The 21,375-nt window shown below is 39.2% G+C and overlaps 1 protein-coding gene across 1 annotated transcript; it reads left to right on the top strand.

Annotated features, from left to right (window-relative positions):
• Positions 1-39: 39 nt before the first annotated feature.
• LOC139714480 (1-phosphatidylinositol 4,5-bisphosphate phosphodiesterase epsilon-1-like) lies at positions 40-19,722 on the top strand (the record flags this gene model as incomplete). Its single annotated transcript, XM_071626185.1, has 6 exons — positions 40-774; positions 2,439-2,585; positions 14,412-14,643; positions 16,998-17,144; positions 17,775-17,960; positions 19,508-19,722. Coding segments are annotated over exons 1-6 (1,662 nt in total), but the record flags the coding sequence as incomplete, so codon positions are not given.
• Positions 19,723-21,375: the final 1,653 nt, after the last annotated feature.

The raw sequence follows: 21,375 nt of genomic DNA, 5'->3' as shown, positions 1-21,375 counted from the left end.
AATTATAGATCCACACGCAGTGACAGCGACCTGTCCGACATGTCTTTCGTAACATGCTGCGAGGAGTCGTCACCATACGAGCCGATCCAAGCCATCGCCAACCCAACAGGCATCGAGATCATCCCACATCAGCTGTTTGATGGCGACCTCCACACCCTCCAGTTCATGCACCACGGCTCGTGCGTCTCCCTAGTCGACGAGGACTCGACGGGGCGCAACGTCCTCAGCCTGCTCAAGCTGGACGTCAGCAACGCCATCATTGTCTGGGCCAAGTCGGTGGAGTGCACCCGCGAGGAGGACCTGGATCTCCACATGATCTGCAGCGTCATGCTCTGTACCAAGTACCACTCTTCAAACCTGGCCAACACCACCAGTCTGGACGGTGGGTACCTCGACCTCACCTACGCCAAGTCCATCTCAATGAAGAGCACATTCGCCGTAGAATCGTCCGGCACTGGGACCACATCCAACACCGCCATGTCGCCGCGGAAGTCTGAAGCGGCACTGCCGGTGCCGTCGCCATACCAGGAAGAGCTTAGCTGCATCAGTATAGTGTTTGGGGCTGGTATCACGGACAATAGGGTGCTGACATTCTGTGCACCTCAGCAAACGGCCGCACTGTGGTACCGCGGTCTTGGGATGGTGATTCGTGCGGCGCAGGCCCTGCAGAAATATGCCATGGACAAGAGACTCCAGAAGCTTCAGAAGGAGTATATGAATCTTTTCTTTGAAGCCGCTCGGTGCACTGGACCAACACCGCTGGAGGCAGTAAAGGTGATTTAATTTGAGGAAATATGTTGATTACAGAATAAGAATTCTGTTTATAATGTGATGCTATGTTTAAAGGAAAAAGGATGTTATTTCTTCTTTTCTGTACATACCGTAATCGTGCTCCATTCAGTGTGAATACGGCGATGAAAGTGTTTTTTCAATTCAATCATAGTTTATTTCCAATCAACGAAAATCAAAAACATAGTACAAAGTATACATGTCATGAAATGATATTGTTCAAACGCTTGCAAAAGATTCATGTAATATACGAGACAAATTATAGAACAACATATATGTACAATAATTAGGAGGAACACTGTATAAATACTTCGTGGGCAAGCAGGAAAATAAATTTGATTATGGAAAATAGTGATCCACTAAAAAGCAAAGCTTGTCGGACGTGGATCGCTAGATAAATAATGAGTAAATGATATACTATTCTATAACAATATACATGTAGTTATTTTGAGATACACCGGTCAGGAAAAAAATAATAGAATACCAATGCTAGTGCTCGGACACTGTTCACTGAACCACGTGTACCGGGAAAATATCTTCTTAGTGTTTACTAAGAAATGCAGACAATACAGTGACTCACTCAGTAAATACTCTTAGAAAACAAGATGTAATACTGTATGCGCCAATATTTTCGCGTACAGATATTTTCGCGAATCACGGTATTAGTGGCATTTTCGCGTGTTGTTAAATTCGCGATTGATAGTAGTAGTAGGGTCTACTGCCAAGCCCGAGAAACACGTTCAAACACTTGCCAATGTACTCATAACGTTTTTCCATTTGCATTGTGACTTCCCAAACATAAAAATAGAAACGACATAGTAGAAGATTTATAAAATGACACAATTACGGCATTCACAAGTACTCAGTACCTACCAAATGTTGCAACAAATAGACGACAAAGTTTCAGAGCTGCGCTAGCGCTAGCGAAAGTTTTACATGCATCCTGTGTGTATCGCTGTACACAAGTGTCGCGCTATACTCTAGCTACACCTAACTGCGCATGGCATCTGCACGGCCCTGCGCACACGGCGTCTGGTCGGGCTACATGCATCCCTAGGCCTCACCCGTGTACCCAACCACATCGAGCCAGTGTTCGTTTGTGTAGGGTAACGAAGCACGGAGATTGCACATTTTAATGCACGTTTAGCATACTGCATGCACTTCCACAGTCGGTCTCACCGTAGCGTACGTACTAGTAATATAGTACTAGTATGTGTACGTACTGGCCGATGTAACAGCCGCGTTCTGGTCCGGCCAGCGTTGGATGCATTTTGTCATAAATTTGCATATAAGGTATGATGGGGTAATATTTTCGCATGTCTTTAATTTCGTGATCAGCCCGAAGGTCGCGAAATTTGCGAAAATAAAACCCTCGCGAAAATAATGGCGTATACAGTACTGTTTTCGTCTTGAACTTACCAACAGTTAAATGCCATGCATTGCAGATTTTGTTTTAATAAAAAGTAGTTTCTATAAGATTTATCTCATGATAAAATGTTACACTCATTGAATCAAGTATTGACTCAGATAACACACATTCTCCAAATCTTGTTCAACAATTTGATAATGCAGCTTATCAAACTGTACATGAATTCATGGTGCAAAATACTAAACCAACAATCATCTTTGGTTTCATCTTTTTTTTCCAGGTTCTGGGAGGGAAAAATGCTGCCATGAAAAAGATGTCGACGGAGCGGCAGAGCAGTACAGACACCAACACCCAGAACATCAGCCTGGACCGGCTCATGGTCCAGACGCCCATGAGGATCATGCTGAGGAGGAAATCATCCACCAAGGTAAAGCTGAAAAAATCTCAAAATTTGGGAGACGGTTGATTTACACTTTCTTTGCCCAGGTACATAAAGCTACAACTTATCATGTTTTTTTTTTTGTTTTGTTTTTTCATCAGCTGTCAGACAATTCTTCCAAACTTGACTGGAATTAATCAAATTCGTGAAATTCTTGTGTCGAAATGTTTTTATTGCAACTGATTCACAAATTGCCTTACATCAAGGTAAATAAGCATCAAATTACACTGTCAGTTTAATCAATCAAACACTGATTAATTCTGTGCTTATTTACATCGATGTAGGGCAATTTGTCAATCAGTCGCAATTGACTTGAATGAATTTGTAAGTTTGCCAGTCCACTCAGGCATGACACTGCTCCTCTTTACAACAGGAAGATGACTGGTGACACAATTAGGGAATAGGGAGATTTATAGGCCATTTCTATTCATTGGCAATTAGCCATGTCTGTGTGATGTTTGTCACATTGTCATGTCAGTGCTTCCTTTCTAGTGTGATTTGCTATCAAAGCCTGAAGCATGGCTCTCCATGCAGGGTGTCTATAATATAATCCCTGAATCACAGCCTATTCATATCCCTTGGCTGCTTGTGGTAAATTGAGAGAATATAAGATTCTCTTGAAAGTCTTGAAAGTGAATGAGAAATCCTGTTTAGCTCTCTCTTTCTGTGCTTTGTTTCCCAGTCAGCATGTGTGCTGGAGTGCTTTTTTGTTTGTTTGTCTGTTTTTTGTTTGTTTGTTTGTTTGTTTTTTGCCAGTAGGCACAGGTGTCTTGGTACTAGTTGTCAGTTATCCCATTGAGGATTGCTTGATTTTGCTATAACATGCATTTCCCATAGACACCTGGCCGAGTATACTCGGGACTCGTCCTCAATGGGTTAACAGAGATCACCTCATTCCTCTAATCATTTGTGACCCGCTACAACAAAAGGATCCAAAAGTCGGGAGGGATAATTTTCTGAAAATGACATGATGTTATTCCCTTGCTCTTCCACTTTAATTTCATATATAATACGACTCAAGAAAGTACTCTGTTGCAGAGATATATTGATGATTTTATTGGCGCATATCGAGTGGTTTAGGAAATCAGCGTTTCGAGAAAACCGCCTTCAAAATTTTCCTTGCGACGCTATCATGATCAAGGGAAGGCGAGACAGTTTTCGCCGCTTGATAATAGATGGTATGCTTTTAGCAACCTCCATGATGTTCATTCATGCTTGGCGCCAGCGGTCTATGCACTACCAATCAGTAACTAGGATGCCACGCACTGACCAATAAGATTACTCCCTCGTTGCTAGGGGCGGAGTCTAGCTGCGGCACTAAATCCAAATTTTCGGACACGTTTCTGTTCCGTTGAAAGTCGGAAAATCATGGCCCAGAAAAACGCTATTTTCTTGCTTTTCCTTTGACCATTTGGCTTCAAAATTTCTGCAGATGATAGACGATACACTAGACTACAAAATTATGCGAACAACAGAAATCTTAGTTTTAACCGAATTTGATGATCTGACTTCAAACTCGATTTTCTCGGCTGAGCCATCAGCGACTTTAGGATCCTTTTGTTGTAGCGGGTCACATTTTTGTCACCATGACCCTTGTGATACATTTAGGCGCATTGCTACACCTGATTGTGCTTGCTAATCTCCAAAGTTGGAGACGAGTAAGCTTGATGTAGAACTGTGTCAAATTTGGATGGACTATGAGTACTGATGGAAAAAACCTAGTTAGCTAAGTAAAGTGCCTTGGCACATTAAAAAGTCATAAGCAGCAGGCTTCCCGTCCAAAAGGTAGTGTATTTGCTTTGAGTAAGAAAGAGCAAAACTTGTGTCATCACATTGTGGTGGGTTTAGCATACTGCAGGTCAGTGCCCTGAATTTGCACAGCATTATGGGAGCCGCGAACAGAAATAACCCCGCTCGAGCTGGTAATGATGCCTCGGCAGCGAGACGCGGGCGTTGGATATCTCCCATTCATGGTCGATGTGCACGTAGCTCACTTGCAAGACGAGGTTAATTGCTTGTGCTCATCCAGTCTTGCAAGCTTGCAGCATTCAAAAGGAGAGGAAGGAAACTCAAAAAGAGCGCCTGTGCTTGTCTTCACAATCGCCCGTCGGCTGTTTTGCTGTCTGACCCCTCTCTACTGCTGGTGTGCCGATCCTGTGGATTGCCCAACTTACTGATGAAGCCCGCTGGTAACGACGCTTGGATGAAAATTACAAATCACACTGTGCTTGTTGTCGAAGATAGCCGATGACACCAACCATTCATTACACCCTCCATGGCTTGCGACCAACACATTAACTGCTGCAGATCACCCACAGCCACAGCTCAAAAGCTTTGAAGAAGACTGTATCATGTAACCTGTCATTGCATTATCCAGATAAAGTTGCAGACATTAAATCTGAGATGACTGCAAATTATGGTGTTGTGGCTGATAAATGACACTTTGGAATTGCTGAAGAATCAAACATTTTATCCCTCAATTACCTCCTGTTCAAACTTAAAAGTCTTAATAAAACTTTGAAATTGGTATTTGATACATGGTACTTACAGTTGTATGTGCTTTGAAGTAACTATTGTGATGAGATACAAAATCACCTCATACATGACAGTGAGAGGTGTGTTTCCTTTGTACCTGTACTTATAGAGGGCTTTTTAACATAAAGTACAATTTTGTAGGACATGTTATGCTTTGTTGTTGATGCATAGAGTCTGGAGAATGTAGAAATCATATGTGGGAACTGTTTAGGCTATCACATATACTTGCCTGATATTCATACTTGCCCCTGTGTGCTTTTATCAATTGTGACCGTGCACCTCAAAATGAACATAAAGTCGCACACACTGATTTTGCGTGAGGACTGAAAATAAGTGAAATGGGTCAACCTAGTCTTCTTTTACATTATGCTAAAATTTGGTATCATAAAACGGGCAAGAAAGTTTGTTTTTTAGCAGTTTATCTCGAACATTTTTGGTAGAATAGTGTGATTAGATGTGTCTTTAGAATCTCTTTTTCATTTCTGAAAAACCTTGTCCACACTCTTCACTTTCAACTCTGATAACTTTTGAAAGGATAGGGCTACTGCTTTGAAAGTTGGCATTAATTATGGACAGAATGTGTTAATGAGGCATGCTTAATTTCAGTTTAATCTAATAATCCCTTCATTGTTGTTACTCTGGTGGTTTACTTCCTGTTTTTGTCCCATTCATCGCACAGCCAGCACTGTTTGGTAAAGATTAAGCGCTTGAATACACACTGTACTTTAGAGCCTCCTTTCTCAGTTCACACTTTTCCTGAGTTTGTGGTTTCTTTCCAATATTTAGATAGATTAGGAGAGTCCATTTGATTTGAGTTATACATCATTTTAAAGCTTAGTCTGCTCTTTCAGAATATGGTCTTGACTAAAAATTCATGTCTAGCGACTTTTTGTTTGTTTTGAGGTGCAGGGTCACAATTGGTCTGCAATGTAAATGATAGTAGTGTACTGTCATTTGTCTCTTTCAAATTATCTTGGCGGTAGAAGAAAAGAAGTCTAACATATAACTTTCTCTGGTGCTCCATGCAACAGTGGCACTGCCCAAAGCCCAAAAATTGCTTCAGCTCACTCTGTGACGTTCAAAAGGAAATAACCAACGCTGCAGGGAGAGCAAAGAATTCTGACCATGCGATCGCACACATCTGTGTTCCTGGCCACGTTGCAGCCGAGTGGACCCATTTCAACTGACCGTGCATTTGTGTGAACAAAGTTTAGAAATCGCTGAGTTGTGCCAGCTGAAATCTTGTGTGCAAGAAGAGGTTTTGCGTGTATGGGAGAGCTACAGTACCAGCTCTGAGCGAGGTAATTGCACCCCTTAGGAGCAACTGAGTGCCACGCCACTACCGCTTTCAGTGACATTGCCCTCTTTGTGATGATGATAGATTAAGTATCACCTGTAGGGATATAGAGGAATATTTTGTTTTGTTTTGTTTTGTTTTTTAATGTATGCCTCTTAATGAAATTTGTATTTTTTATATTGTAAACTGACTGTTATGGGTGCACCAGGTGGGTTGGGGAGGATGGCCTGAGGGCCCAAGTCATTTAGTTGGCTCTTTCCAGACCCGGGCTGCCCAACCTGGTGCCCCCTTACCCTTACCACTCCAGTGTATGTTCTGATTTCGAGAAATGTAATATGATATTTGTGATTGAAAGCCAAGTAAATGAAGAAGAAGAAGAAGAAGAAGAAGAAGAAGAAGAAGAAGAAGAAGAAGAAGAAGAAGAAGAAGAAGAAGAAGAAGAAGAAGAAGAAGAAGAAGAAGTAGTAGTAATAGTAGTAGTAGTAGTAGTGGGATGTGTGGCAAGTAGTTTCATATCTACAGACGATCTTGGATTTTTTTGTCTACATCTCGAAGGAGAGGAAGTCGCTGTGCTGGTTGGCTGTAGTGAGACAGAGAAATGAGTGTCTGAATAGCAGAAAGACCCAAGTCCATTCCAAAGATTTTGAGTAAATAAAAAAGAGTGAAACCAATTAAAATCCTTATATTTTTCCCCCTTTTTTTCCCTTGAAGTTATGGGAATATTATGTGTACCAAGTAAACTGTAAAACAGTCATTTGAATGATTATAATTGATTATTGTGCACCGGTTCTCCAAAGGTTATAGCCAAATCTGGACTTGAAGACCGTTCTTTCATTCAGATATTCAAATGCTGTTGTAGACAGTTGGAACCTCAGAAGTTTTTCTTCACTCAGCAGGTTTTGTGCATTTTTTTTTTCAATGTCAAACAGACAATATGAAAGCAGGTGGACATAACCCTTCTCCTTCCCCTTCCATTATCAAATTTTGTAACATAATTTATAATGCTATTGCTTTGATAATCTTATGTTTTTATCATATCAATTATAACATTTCATTTAGAGGAAAGTCTACTCAATTCATTTGTCAGAAATCACAGTTTTTAGGAATTGCAGTTTTACTGTACTCATGACAGTTTGTTTATTCATAGAATGCTTACTAGAAATTATAATAGTGATTGTAAAAGTGATAATTTCAAATGTACAAAATCCATTACTGTAAAAGTGGTTTCTTTCGCGTACAGATACTTTCGCGGTTTCCATCGATGCCGACTTTTTCGTGTGTGTTTAAATTCGCGGTCGGCAAAATTTGTGAATTCACAGTTGGCAAAAACTGTTTTATTTTGCATGAAAACCCAAACTATAATCCAATCATTCTTTTATTTATTAAATAGAAATTAAAATCAAATGCAGGCTTACGTGAAATCCTGTCTCTCGAGTACTTTATAACATGCTTGTACCTACATTGCGCGGTATCGCTGTGTGTGTTTTGACCATCAATACACTTAATAAGCGGAATCTTCGTGTGTGCATGTGCGCAATAGCGTTGTAACAAGCGGCGATTTCAAAACATTTTCGCGTGATGTTAAATTCGCGGTTCAACATCAAAGCGCGAAAAGCGCGAAAATAAAACCACCGCGAAAGGAACCACTTTTACAGTATGTAATTACTAGTGTCATTTTGATGATGATGAGTTTTATTATTATTGCATTATTATCTTTACTACTACTTCTATTATTATGTCATTGTTATTATTGCTTTTAGTATCATACAAAAATGAACATGTATTCGTAGTGTAATTATTGTTATTGTTATTATTAGTGTTATCATTATTGTTATTGTTATTATTAGTGTTATCATTATTGCCTCTATAATCATTTTCATAATGTGATCTTAAAAACAATTCAGTAATTACAATCATTAATTGACAATAATCTTCTAGTATATGTAATTATCACCGTGACAGTAATTGCAATCATTATGAAATTCTGCAATTACAGAGACTCTTATGCATGTGTCTTTGTACACGTACCATTGAATAAATAATATGTATGATTTTTGTTCACTTTTTATCAGAGAAGGGTGCTGGGAGGTTGAGTAGTGAATAAGGGAATAAATATTAAGATACAGTGTATCTGTGCTGTGTCTGTACAGAGTTCATGATGACTCAGTGGAGCCTTTGTACTGATTAAAACTTAAAGGATGAACGAGTGTATTTCATTTTGTTTTTATAGTCAGACATATATCTTTTCAAAACACAGATGTCAAGTAACAGTAACTGGTTACGTGATGAAGAAGGCTTTTAGTGATGGTGAAAGGATAATGAAAATGTGTTGTCGTACCTAAAATGAGCATGATACAAGTACTGTATATGAAACATAAACTTGCTGTTCAGAATCTTTGACTTGTTTGGATTGATGCATTATACCACTAAAATATGATCTTGCTTCCTTTGTTTACTAGACCTGTGCATTTGATATTACATTCTCTTACAACTGTGTTATCTTCGTTTTATTTCCATTCCAATATTTACTAGCCCAGAAACTTATGTAAAAAGCTAAAGCCTAAAGGCATTCTTGTCTCTGTATGAATCACAATATCTAATGAGGCAATGAATATCTGTTGCAGATTCACTTACTTACCTACATTATCACTTTCTCAAAATTGTGGTGTACTTTTTTAGACCAAATTAATAGCATGCTAGTGTTTTCAAGTCATATTTTTAGGCAATAAAGAAAAAACAACATTAATATTGTTTTATTTTCCAACCAGTGTGATGTATTGTTGTGACTGCAGTATGGGTATTTACTCCATTGTAAATAACCTTGAACTTAGAGCATCACACTTTGTCATTTTCCTCCAAGATAACATCGGACAGCGATGGCAAGAATGATAAGATGCACATTATTCATCAAAATATTTAATTTCCAAATTATTTCATTTGTTTCCCTCTGGCAGGGGACTAAAATAGTCCAATTTACAAGTATATTTAAACTTGTGGATATTGTTCCTCCAAAGTTATGGATTGAATGGTAAAACCAACAAGCCTTTTTTATTCAGATGGACAGGTTTTTTAAAATCATTTTAGTGACCCAAATAAATTGCATACTGTCTTGCCTCAAAAAGTGTTTGAGATTTCTTGAACCTGATGTATTCCTTTTTTATTATTTATTTGGGTAATGAGCAAATGGAGATTTGCACCTTTAAAAATGCCCAGACTGACTGGATGAAATATTCTAAAAATTTGGGGGATTGAATTCCTGTATGATATATGGTCTGAAGGCGGGGGTTTTTCCCTCCTCCTGAACATTGCTGATAATTTGTGAATTTGATCTCAGCATTACTCTAATCCTCCATCCATCCACAACTTTCCATAAATCTTTTTTCTTTATATTTTTGTTTCTTTCCTCTTTCTCTTGCGAGCACTCTCTTTTTTTTTTCTCCTTCGAATGTGGGCTCTTTTTATATCTATCTACTGAGTAAATAAGGGTCCAGGAGAGCCTCTGCTGGCTGATTAATTTTGATTAACAACTTTGGTGATGGATTGCCAGTTCTTCTACACACCAAAGAAGAAAGCTGATCCACATTGTTGTTTCGATAAATCTTTGGATTACCGTGTCTGTACTTGCTTTAGTCTTGATTTTCTCCACCCCATTCTCCCACGTGCCAGCCGATGCATAAATCAGGGACCATTTGCGGCAGACGATGGGGAAAGCATGATTCGAGAAATCTTGTGTATCTGCCTGTGAGGTCATCTGGTAGCCATTCATGTATATACATCATGAATGAAATATTGTCCCTTACCCAAACAGGGATGTCTTCCCACGATTCCCTCTACACAATTTTCTGATTGGATGCATTCGTAAATTTGCTCTCGTAACATTCTCATACATTATGTCTCTAGTCAAGCTTTGCTTTCCAGTTTGACTCAGATTGCTCTACTGGCTGTCACACATTTGGCAGAGCTTTTTACAAAAATCTGTTCATCAAGAGATGGTGAGCACATCCATCAGAATACAAGCTTTGGAAATAAATTCCATCCCTGTTAACTCACCTTGTGATGAAGGGATTTTCTATAGGAATACTTTCCAAGTTTCACTCCATCATACTGTTCGAATATCAGTTTGATTTGCAGCTTGATTGTGCAGTGGCATTGTGCCTTCATATTGCCATTTGAGCAAAATGTAGCCACAACTGTAAACTCCATATTTGCAAACAAACTTGTTTGAGATAAAGATACCGTTAATAATTTGTGAAACAATCAGAATCGATGCTTTATGCAGTATGGGCTTTTGAAACTTGGTGAAATGAGATATGTGTGCCAGTGTGGGATGACCTCTTACATAAATCTATGCATTAGATCAATTTCCAGAATATAAAAAAAATACTTCAATAGGAAAATGTTGGTATCAGGCAAGTACTGTTGAAAAGAGGCACTGACATGTCTTTTCCTTATCTGTCTTCTATCAGACTATTGTGAAATAAGAAAGTAACTTTTTGAGCCTGATGGGAATTGTAATGGCAATCATAATGATTTTAACTAATATTACCTTTTTTTTTCATTATTTCTTTATTGTATCTTTCACTTGTTTGTTTCTTCATTTGTTTTTTGTATTCTTCACTGGCTTTCTGTAATTACATGTAAATGTAAGCGTGACTTTCAAGCACATTTTGGTCCGAGCCGAGGCGGCGGGTGTCTCCTTCGACAAATACTTTTGAGTGATTTCCCTGACCAGGCATGACCTGTTGGTGACTTCCATGTGTGCTAAAGGATGGCAGACAGGTGTCAGGCCGACTGAGAGGGATTGCTGGTGCAGCCGGTTGTCTCTCCTCCTCGGAAAGTGTTCCCCCTCCAGAGAGCCGCAGCTGACACCTCTCCGCCGCCATCAATAACGCTGGCTCTAAAAGCGATCGGAGGACGACCCTCCCTCTTTTTCCGAGGGATTGTGTGTCGGACTGGCCGGTCGGTGGAGCATTTGACGCATGCGTGTATGTTTGCGCATTTGACTTCATGTTTTTTTGTCAGTCCGTCGAGTTTCGATAGGGAGGAAGAGAAAGGTAGAGGGGCAGAGAGAGGCGTGCGGCCAGAGAAATGGGAACCCAAGAGAGAATAGTGATGGGAGGGGGAGAAAGAAGAAAAAAAGAGATGTTAGGGATGAACATTAATGATTGATGTTTGTTGGCTGATGTGAGGGGGAGGGGGAGAGAGATTGGGAAAGAGGAGAGAGAGAGAGAGAGAGAGCATGTCAACGAGAAATCAAAGATTAGTGATATGAGATTAACATGAGTAACTGTGGGAGTCGGAGTAGTGGAATGAAAGACGAGTTATCGAAGGAAAATGACAGGCAGGTGAGTGCTCATCAAATATGAGTGTGTCAAGGATAAAGAGAGGTTTTACTGGGAAGGAAATAAAAAAAAAAACACACAAAAAAAAAAAACAGAAGAAAATACTGAAGCGTAAAGCATTGCAGGTGGATCTGGGCATTTCCAAGGTAAACGGGTCAATTTCAAGGATGTCAGGTTATTTTCTGTTTCCAATGTGCATTATCCCCCAATGCAATAAGATCTTCGAGAACACTTAACCCGTTGAGGACGAGTCCCGAGTATACTCGGACAAGTGTCTATGGGAAATGTGTGTTGTAGCAAAATCAAACCGTCCTCAACGGGTTAATGAGGGATAGCTTTGCCCCTAAATTTGCGTAAAACACGCAGCCTGTTGGAATTTATGCTAAAGTAAAAATTTTGGGGAGAAGATGCGTAATGCTAGACTGACATCTATGTACTAACATATGAAGGTCAAATAATAATTATGCATTGAAAACTTGTTTGTTTTTTCAACTGAATGGCCCAATAATGATAAGAAAAGATCGTAACAGCCCTCAAATTCTATTGAACACTATATATATTTTGTACCATTTCTAAACCTAGTGGTGAATGTATGTTACGTTGACTGACATAACTGTCGCTATGAATCTGTCATGCCCTTAGGATTTAAGGGCTTTTATTATCTTTCTATTAAATCAATGTCAGTCCATTCAGCTGAAAAACATTACATTTAAAGTTCGCCCCAAACCTTTCATTATGGCGTAAATTCTAATAGATTAATTGTTTTAAAACAATTTTGGGCAAAGTTGTCTCTCATTAAAGTGTTCTAAAAGATCATTATGTATAGGGGGGTAATGCACATAGAAAACAGAAAATAATCCAACATCCCTGAAATATACTCTTTTACCTTAGAAAATCCATCTGCAAGAAAGACTGAAAACAGGGAAGAGAACACAGAAAAAAAAAAACAGAAAATACCAGCAAAGGTATAGCCACCAACTGACAAGACTTGCGTGAGAATAGTTATGTCAAACCGTATTTCCAGGAAAATTAGGTTGTTTTCATGTCACTTCTGTCATGTTGAAAGCAACCGTATTTCCCAGTCTGTGTGAACTTTCTCATATTTCAAATGGATGACTGCTGCTTTTCAAGTGCAGATACAACAACTAATATAAAAAAGGACCCCTCCCCCCCTCAAAAAAAAAAAAAAAAAAACAACCCAGAAAACATGGAGGGTAGAGGAAATTTTGTCAGAAGAGCGAAACCGATCCCACATGGTGACATTTTCCACGAACCACTTCTGATATGGGGGAGGTGGTGGGTGTATACTATCGACCTCGCGAGCGGTACGTAAAACATTGCACGAGCATTTGTTGCATGCTTGGGCATGCCGATGGAGGGGGTATTACACGTTTGGATTTTTTTTTTTCGAAATGGGAAATGACCTTTTAACATTTCTAGCATGCTGTCCACCCTCTTTACTGTCCACCCGGCGACATTTTCTCCTTTTTCGTTTTTGTCTACTCGCCAAAACACGTCACAACAAATCCGATCGCTTCGATCGGGCAGCGGTCGACGCAATGTCGCACCCATCAGAACTCGAATGGCAGCTGGGGGTGGCAAGTGACTTATTTTGATGATTGGTCGTGACAAAAATAGTTTCTCACTCCACCTTGGAGGCGCTGCTTTGACATAAGGATGAAAAACGCTGTCCCCCGAAGTTGCGTGTAGTACCTGTTCCATTCGGGAAATGAATGAAGAAGCCATCAATTGGCATTCGTAGCTGAATCTCTCTGCGTCATATGAATGTGTGAGCTCTGGTCCATAGATTAGAGACAAGCTGACTAGAAAGCCATTTCTGTGGATGCATGCTTTGTCCTGTCATGTACATTCTTGGTATTCTTCCAGGCCATTGGATGTTCAGGAAACTCACAATATTTTTGTGTTACACTGAAATTGCATACAGCATGTATTTCTAATGTTGCATGCAAGTAATCTGTTTTGTTATACATTTTTTGTTTGGTAGGCCTATTACTTGAATCTCATACAAGTATCTTTGCTTTAAATCATTTCCATATTTTCTTCGCTTTGGAATACCTTCAATGTAGTAAAGATGTTAAATGACAGTGAGTCATTTATTTTACTAAGGAAATCAATAAGTTTCATTCATTAAAAAAAAAAAAATTGCATGTGTGCTGAAGTTGATTACAAGAGCTTGCTGGAGTTCTGTTTATATTACATACATGTAAATCTGGAATGCTAATATGTTACATTTATGCTGAATGTGTGTTTGTAACTTTATGTATGCATGTATTCCATAAAGGAAACTATAAATCTGTCTATGGTCGAATGCTGGTGAGTTATTAATACCAATTGTACAGATGCATGTGGAGAAACCTCAATGGCATCCCATCTCTCTGTCTCAGTAGCACTATTTGATCATTTTTTAATTAACAGTTTAAGGTTATTTTGTGTATTTTTGTTGATGAATGTCACAAGAATTTGGATAATAAAAAGATTTGTTGACCCCCGCATAAGGAGTGTAACATTGTACTACGGGTACTTCTTTCGAGAATGCCAGCTGTTGAGCTATCAATAGGATCCATGCACTGTAATTACAATATTACCCAATGTCATGTTTGCATGTGTGTGTCGTTCCAGAGCATTGAAACGCCAGGGTCACCCCTCGGGAGGAGGTCGCGTAAGAGCCTGCGCAGCAAGAGCCGCAAGAAGGTCCACCAGCGGGCCTACACCATCGACGTCTCCACTCTGTCAATAGGGGGCAGCATGCAGGATGGAGACACCAACAGCTGCGTGGGAGTGGGCGGCCAGCTTGACGTCAACGAGAACGGAACGGTCAAGGGCCCACCATTGGTGGATGTCTCAGTCAGCAGTGAGTGACGCAGAGAAATGATGTGGCAAGACTTGCGCTGTTTGTGATCTTCGTACACGAGCAATTTCAATCTGTGTTTCATTTGTAATCAGCCTAGTCAGGACTGTCTGTATGTGCTATTAAAACAGCTTGTCAGTAAGTGCCCTTCAATACCTTTCTAAGTTTGGCTCCATCCACGAAGGGTGCCAGAAATTAGTTTTTCTCTAAAAATGACTTTATCACAAGTACTGCTGCGAAGAACATTTTTGGAAATCAATAGATGGTTCTCAATGCTGTTTGGTAGCCGGGCAAACTAACTTAGTTTAGTGATATCAAAACCTATCAGTTTAGATTTCCTATATAACACTATAGTTAGGGGAGTTTAAAGCCAGGAAAATTCTCTATTAATCAAAAATTGCCCCCATGTTTTGTGAATCACAGCCAGGCCAAATAATGTTCCTCCTGATTTGAAGGGAAACCCATCCAGCTTCTGCTTTGTATGGATTTTTTTTTCTTAAAGCAAATTCATCCTCATCAACTGTAAACTCACTGCTTGTATGAAATCTGCACTTACTTTATGATATCCCAAAGTTATCTTTTGTACCATTTGTATGATTGGTGAAAAAAGGCAAAGAAATATCAAGATGTAGTTACAGAAGTGAGCCATCGAACCCACTGCCCATTGTTACCCAATAAATCCTTCACCAAAGTCTGTGGGAATATCAGAACTGCACAGGGAGCACTATGTTTCCTTTAACCCTTGACTGCCAATTTGCACACACACTGGACTACTTTCTTTACTGATTGGCACAGGTATATGAAAACTAACACTGTCAATGAGTAGATATTACCTGATCCCCCCTTATCCCTACAACTTGTATAACCTGATACAATATTGACATAGAGAATAGTAGCAACAGAACACTTTAATTTCCTTAAAGGAGACCTCCGGATGATTTTCAGATGTTTACATTTGAACAACTATAAATTAGTTATACTGAGGACAGAGTTTCAGAATTTGTGATGATTGGGATGAAGAATAAGAATATTTTCAAAATTTAGAACAAATTGCAATAAACAAGGATGATGACATGGCCGAGTCACCATAAGAATGCATGAGTTGGGGCTCAAGGAAGCAGAACAAAAGAAGAAGGCATGCATAGATTATACACAGTTGAACTCGCAAGCAAGCGGTATTGTAATGGAATTACACTGCTACATTTCTGAAATATGTGAATCTCCTATGTCATCATCCTTGTTCAGTGTAATTTGTTTAAGGTTTTTCACAGTACTGTTTCTCTGCTCAAGAACCACAATAAATTCCACAAATCTATACATGGAGTTGTCAATTTATGTACTACATGATGTGAAATTATGAAAATTGTCTGGAATTCCCCTTTAATGAACCTGTCATATGCCTTAGACCATACCCGTACATATAACTTGGCAAGATTTGTCATCAGCATTTAGGTACTTCCTCCAAACGTGACCATATTAGCCAGCCCATTTTGGGCATAACAGCATGCCTCAGACATACAGGAAGGCCATAGTGACACAGTACTAGGGAATCTACATGTACGTGGTGATGGTGGTGCAGACAACACAGTATGCTGTCAGTGTTAAGAATCCGTGATCTACTGACTCTTTACCGTAATTTCTCAATGTCATTTCTTGTAACTATCAGAAATGTTAAGATGAACCATGTCTGATAGTTTCATGGAATTTCAAAGCTTATTATGGAAGAAAAGTAACTAATTTTATTTAAAAAATATGCAGATTGTGGGTTTGTTAAATTGTCACTCCAACCAGTACTGTAGGTGTACCTGGGTATCTGACCATGAGAATTAAGCTCCAGACATCTGTGTCAGTCGACAAAGAGAGCACTCCAGTGGACATGCCAACCACTGAAATAGCACAATCGGGGTCAATCAAGAAATCCCTCAAAAACTAGAGGAAAATTCCAGAAAATCTTACCAGTAAAGAAAATTGATGAAACCATTCAAATTGTTCTGTACGTAAATGTGTACTTGTTGATTTTATATGTATGTATATGCATGCTATATGTAAGAGCCATTAGTTATTCAAAACAAAGTCAAACCCATTGTTGGAAACTTTGATGTAAATAATTCTTGTGATAATTATAATAATAATAATAATAATAATAATAATAATAATAATAATAATAATAATAATAATAATAATAATAATAATAATAATAATAGTAATAATAATAATAATAATAATAATAATAATAATAATAATAATAATAATAACAACAACAATAATAATATTATTTACCTAATCATTATCATTATTCATGAATCATGTGGGGCTATTATTAATCATTTTTCATTCCTACGATGTCCATCCCAAAGATGACGACTCTATGCTTCCTGTGGGCTCCAGTGACGAACCCACCCTGCCCTCAGAGCATGAGATCTTTGGTCGGAAGAGGAGCAGTTCCTCCATTGGCTGCGATGGACAGAGGTCTCTGACGATGAACAGCAATTTGTCTTTCATTGGTAAATCTTTACTCACTTGGTGTGTTTTTTTTTTCTCGTCATTTGTCCCTTTGTGTGTGTGTGTGTGTGTGTGTGTGTGTGTGTGTGTATGCTTTATTACTGGTGATAAAAGATAGACAATGTGAGCTTTTACTCCTTTTACATCTGAATTAACTTGTTCCGTATGGGAACCTTGTGGGCTGCGAATGACGTCTATGGGCACTTCAGAATTCAGTATGGAATGGGTTAAGCTCCTACTCCTTAATCTGCAATGTGGTGAGTGTTTCAATTCAAAACTGGCATATTGGCAAATTCTGGCAATGGTGCTGTCTTTTTGGTGCACTCTATACTTAACTTATGTACTACATGTATGTATCGCAGCATCGAGAAATTATCAAACTAACTGTGAGCTTTTTTATTAGGAGAGTTATGAATGATAATGGATTTCTGTCAATACAAGTCTTATAGATGGTCTTGAAATATGCATTGTGCAGTTGACCCGTTGAGGACGGTTTGATTTTGCTACAACACGCATTTCCCATAGACACCTGCCCGAGTATGCTCGGGACTCGTCCTCAACGGGTTAAAGTGATTCTCTGGAATTTCTCGGCCATTTCAATATTTCAAATGTTTTTATCTCCCACCATGTAGAATTTGTGGAGCTGTTCAAGTCGTTCAGTGTCTGTTCCCGGAAGGATCTGAAGGATATCTTTGACACCTACGCCTCGCCTTACAGCACCAGCAGAGATGGATCCAGGGACCGACAACCTGAGATCTATCACCATGGCAACAGGTCCGTTTCCCAGGTGGAGGAGACAAGCTTCATTGGTGTTGGAGGTGAGGAGAGTGCCCCCCCCCCCCCAGCTTTTCCTAGAATAGCGTCTTATGACTTGAGTGTACAGAAAGAGTTTATTCCGCAGAGAATCATATACTATTTTGAGAGACAGCAGTGAGGCATAAGAAAAAAAAAAGCTGTGGGTATTGAAGCAAAGCTGGACAAATGCTCGAAAAGATTTGACCTTTTCGCATCATAGGAGAACAGTGAAGATGATGAACTGACCCAAAATGGTCTCAACTCTCCTGAATATATTTGCCTAATTTCATGCAATGTTTACAATTTTATAGTTATTCATAAGTTTGATAGGAAGAAAGGGAGTATTTCTCCCATGGATGAATTTGCTCTCTGTGAATCATGACGATAGAGGATGCTGAAATTGTTGTCATGACAACAGTAGACACCTGTTACAGGGCTGTCATCTCATGTTAGTGAAGTATTAGAATGACAGAGAGATTAGAATTTGGGAATGACAGCTCCTTGGACTTGCAGTCTTCATTCGGTACCTCCAAATGTTCTGCTAGATTTAATGCAAAGGTGGTGGTACCTACACAGTATGGAGATAGGCAGTAATAAATTGCAGTTCCAATGACAAACATGTTGTAACTGTGTAAGATGATAGTACTACCACGACTGTCCTCTAGTGTTCTCTGAATGCTAGAGCTCTTTCCCAGTCCCCATAACCCACTGTTTACAGGAACTAGGTGTACCATGTATCAAACCTGTGAGGACTTGCTAACTTTCAGAATCAATGGGTTTAAAGATAAAGGGATTCTAGTGACTAGGAAGATGTTATGTGTGTTGCATAACTTGTCATTCTATGCAATAGCAGACCCTTTCCTTTGTGAGACCATGCATAATGTATTTGCATATGAAGGCTGCCTCTTATTAAGTATGTCGATAAGAGGAAAAGTTGTGATCTTACTAGTGTATGTCAAGATTTGACATTTTTATCCGTAAACATGACATCCACATGGTACATACATTATGAAAGTAATGAAAGAAAGTTTCTATTTCTAATAGTGATAGTAGGAAATTCAAGAGCATGTGTTTAAATTCAAAGGGTGTTTGAAGTACATCATTTACTGATCAATTCATTAACCCGTTGAGGATGAGTCCCGAGTATACTCGGGCAGTTGTCTATGGGAAATGTGTGTTGTAGCAAAATCAGTCCGTCCTCAACAGGTTAAATGTGATTCTATGTAGTTGATTTATCTGTAGTTCACTTCACAAAAGCATTCAATCTTGTTCTCCTTGCAGTGGTCTCACGTGTCAGTGAACACATTTTACCAGTATGTAAAATTGTAGGAGGTGGTTTGAGATAGCAGAGATGAAATAATCAGACTGATGTAAGCCTCTGGTACATTCTTCAGTATAAGCATATGCAGTGTAGGTAGCGTATTCTTATACCGTATATAACAGCATAATAATGTATATTTTCTCTGTTCTGGTCTCTCCTCTCATTACCCCACCCCCACCCTTCCCGTCATGCACCGTATTACGTACAATCCAACTCTCCCTACACGCCGGCGTCCTTAACGTTTGTCAGTCATAAGCCTTACCCGCAACTCTTTCCCACCGCTGGTGCCCGACTCCACCCGCCGGGTGACCAACGCCATCTCGGCGGCCAGCGTCCAGACCAACAGCTCGGGCACCCAGTCGGTCACCTCCCACGTGGTGACCCTGGAGCGGCTCAAGCAGTTCCTGACCACCAAGCAGGGCATGGCGGAGATCACGGACGACGAGGTCAACGAACTTATACAGGTCAGTGAACTCTACATTCACATCGTGATATCAATGTTGATGATCATCTTTTGCAAAGCCCTCACCAATTACACAAGATATCTCATTGAAAATAATTCATCACTTTCTGTCGGGAAACACAAAGATTATAATAAAAACAGTGACAGATAGAAAAAGTTCAATAAGCTCACTATGAACTTTTAGTATGCAAAGATAAAGAGACATATGGGGCAGATTACTTGAGAGACAAAGTAAAAAGAAAGGGAGAGAGAGATAGAAAGTTAGACACATGCAAACACATCGCTGTAATTTGTTTCTTTAAGAGGAAATATAAGTCAGTCTGATAAAAAAGAGTAAAATCTTACAAGTTCAATGGTAAAAATTTGACTGAAATTGGATGAAAAATAAGGAAGTTATGACACATTGAAGTTTTGCTAATTTCTGCAAAACAGTTCTTGTACAGTGGGTATGAATATGCAAATAAGTGAGCCAACCATGTCATGCCCTCACAATTTTCCATTGATCATGTACAAAAAAAATGATGAAAATTCAATGTTTCTGTCATTGTAGTCTGAAACATGATGTTATTTTTGGTTGAATAACTTCAGAATAGTGATCAGTTAGATATTCAAGGATTTAAGCCTCGGGCATAATTGCGTTTTAATGAAAAACTGGAAATTTAAAAATTTTATGTACAAAGTACATGTATGTGGTACGCTTAAGTTGTGAGGGAATGACATTCTTACTTTGCCGTTTGCATATTCATATTGACTGTTCAAGAACGGTTTCCCCCCAAAATAGCAAAATGTCAAAATATCATAACTTCCTTATTTTTCATCCGATTTCGATCAAAATTATACCGTTGAACTCGTAATATTTTACTCTTTCTTATCAGACTAACTTATATTTGGACTGGATTTCCCCTTTAAACCTCAAATACCCCATTGATACAGGGCATTTAGAATGCTCTAGAAGTGCTCTAAACCCTGTGTGAACAGACATAGTGGCTCTGTGATGTGCTTTAAAAGTTGTGCCCCTCTCAAAGATAGGTTCAGGAGCGCTCCTGAAATGCTCTAATTCCTGCATAGTGGGTCACCAATATTTGAAACACTTCGGAAGTGGTATGCAGCGTGCATTGTTTCTACAATGTATGTGAGGTTTTCTCATGCTTAAAGGTTGCCATAGCAGTTATACGTACCTCTCTCAGCTGTTTTGTGTTAGGTCTTGATGGGCCATGATTCTCTGTACGAACAAACTCAAGGGGCTGAAGTCACAGAGCTTCTGGAGCACTTCTGTGCCAAACTTTGTGTCTAAATGTGATAGAAAAACTTGTACATCAAATGGTAAAATGTAGCTTCTGTGTGAGTAGGGTTCAATACTTTGACCAATGCATTCGTTCTTGTGTGACATCGAGAAGTTGAGTAGGGGATGTTAGCTTTTTTAATTTTTTTCAGCCAGCATACATGTGTACACCTATGAAGTAGATTGCAGCTTGCCATGCTACGTTGAAGAGCAGATATTTCAACTCTGAGAAACCGGTGCGTGAGATAAAACTGCAAAATGATTACAAATGGAAGGACAACATGAAAATATGAGAAAATGGGGAGAGAGAGACAGAAGACTCTGCAGTGTGATTGTAGATTAAACCCCCCCAAAAAAAAAACACACACAAAA

The sequence above is a fragment of the Diadema antillarum genome, unplaced genomic scaffold (genome assembly GCF_040938485.1).
Source record: "Diadema antillarum isolate AM-2024a unplaced genomic scaffold, OU_Dant_1.0 seq00002289_RagTag, whole genome shotgun sequence".
NCBI lineage: Eukaryota > Metazoa > Echinodermata > Echinoidea > Diadematoida > Diadematidae > Diadema > Diadema antillarum.
The sequence above is the reverse complement of the archived record's forward strand: the minus strand, read 5'-3'. Positions and strand labels throughout refer to the sequence as shown.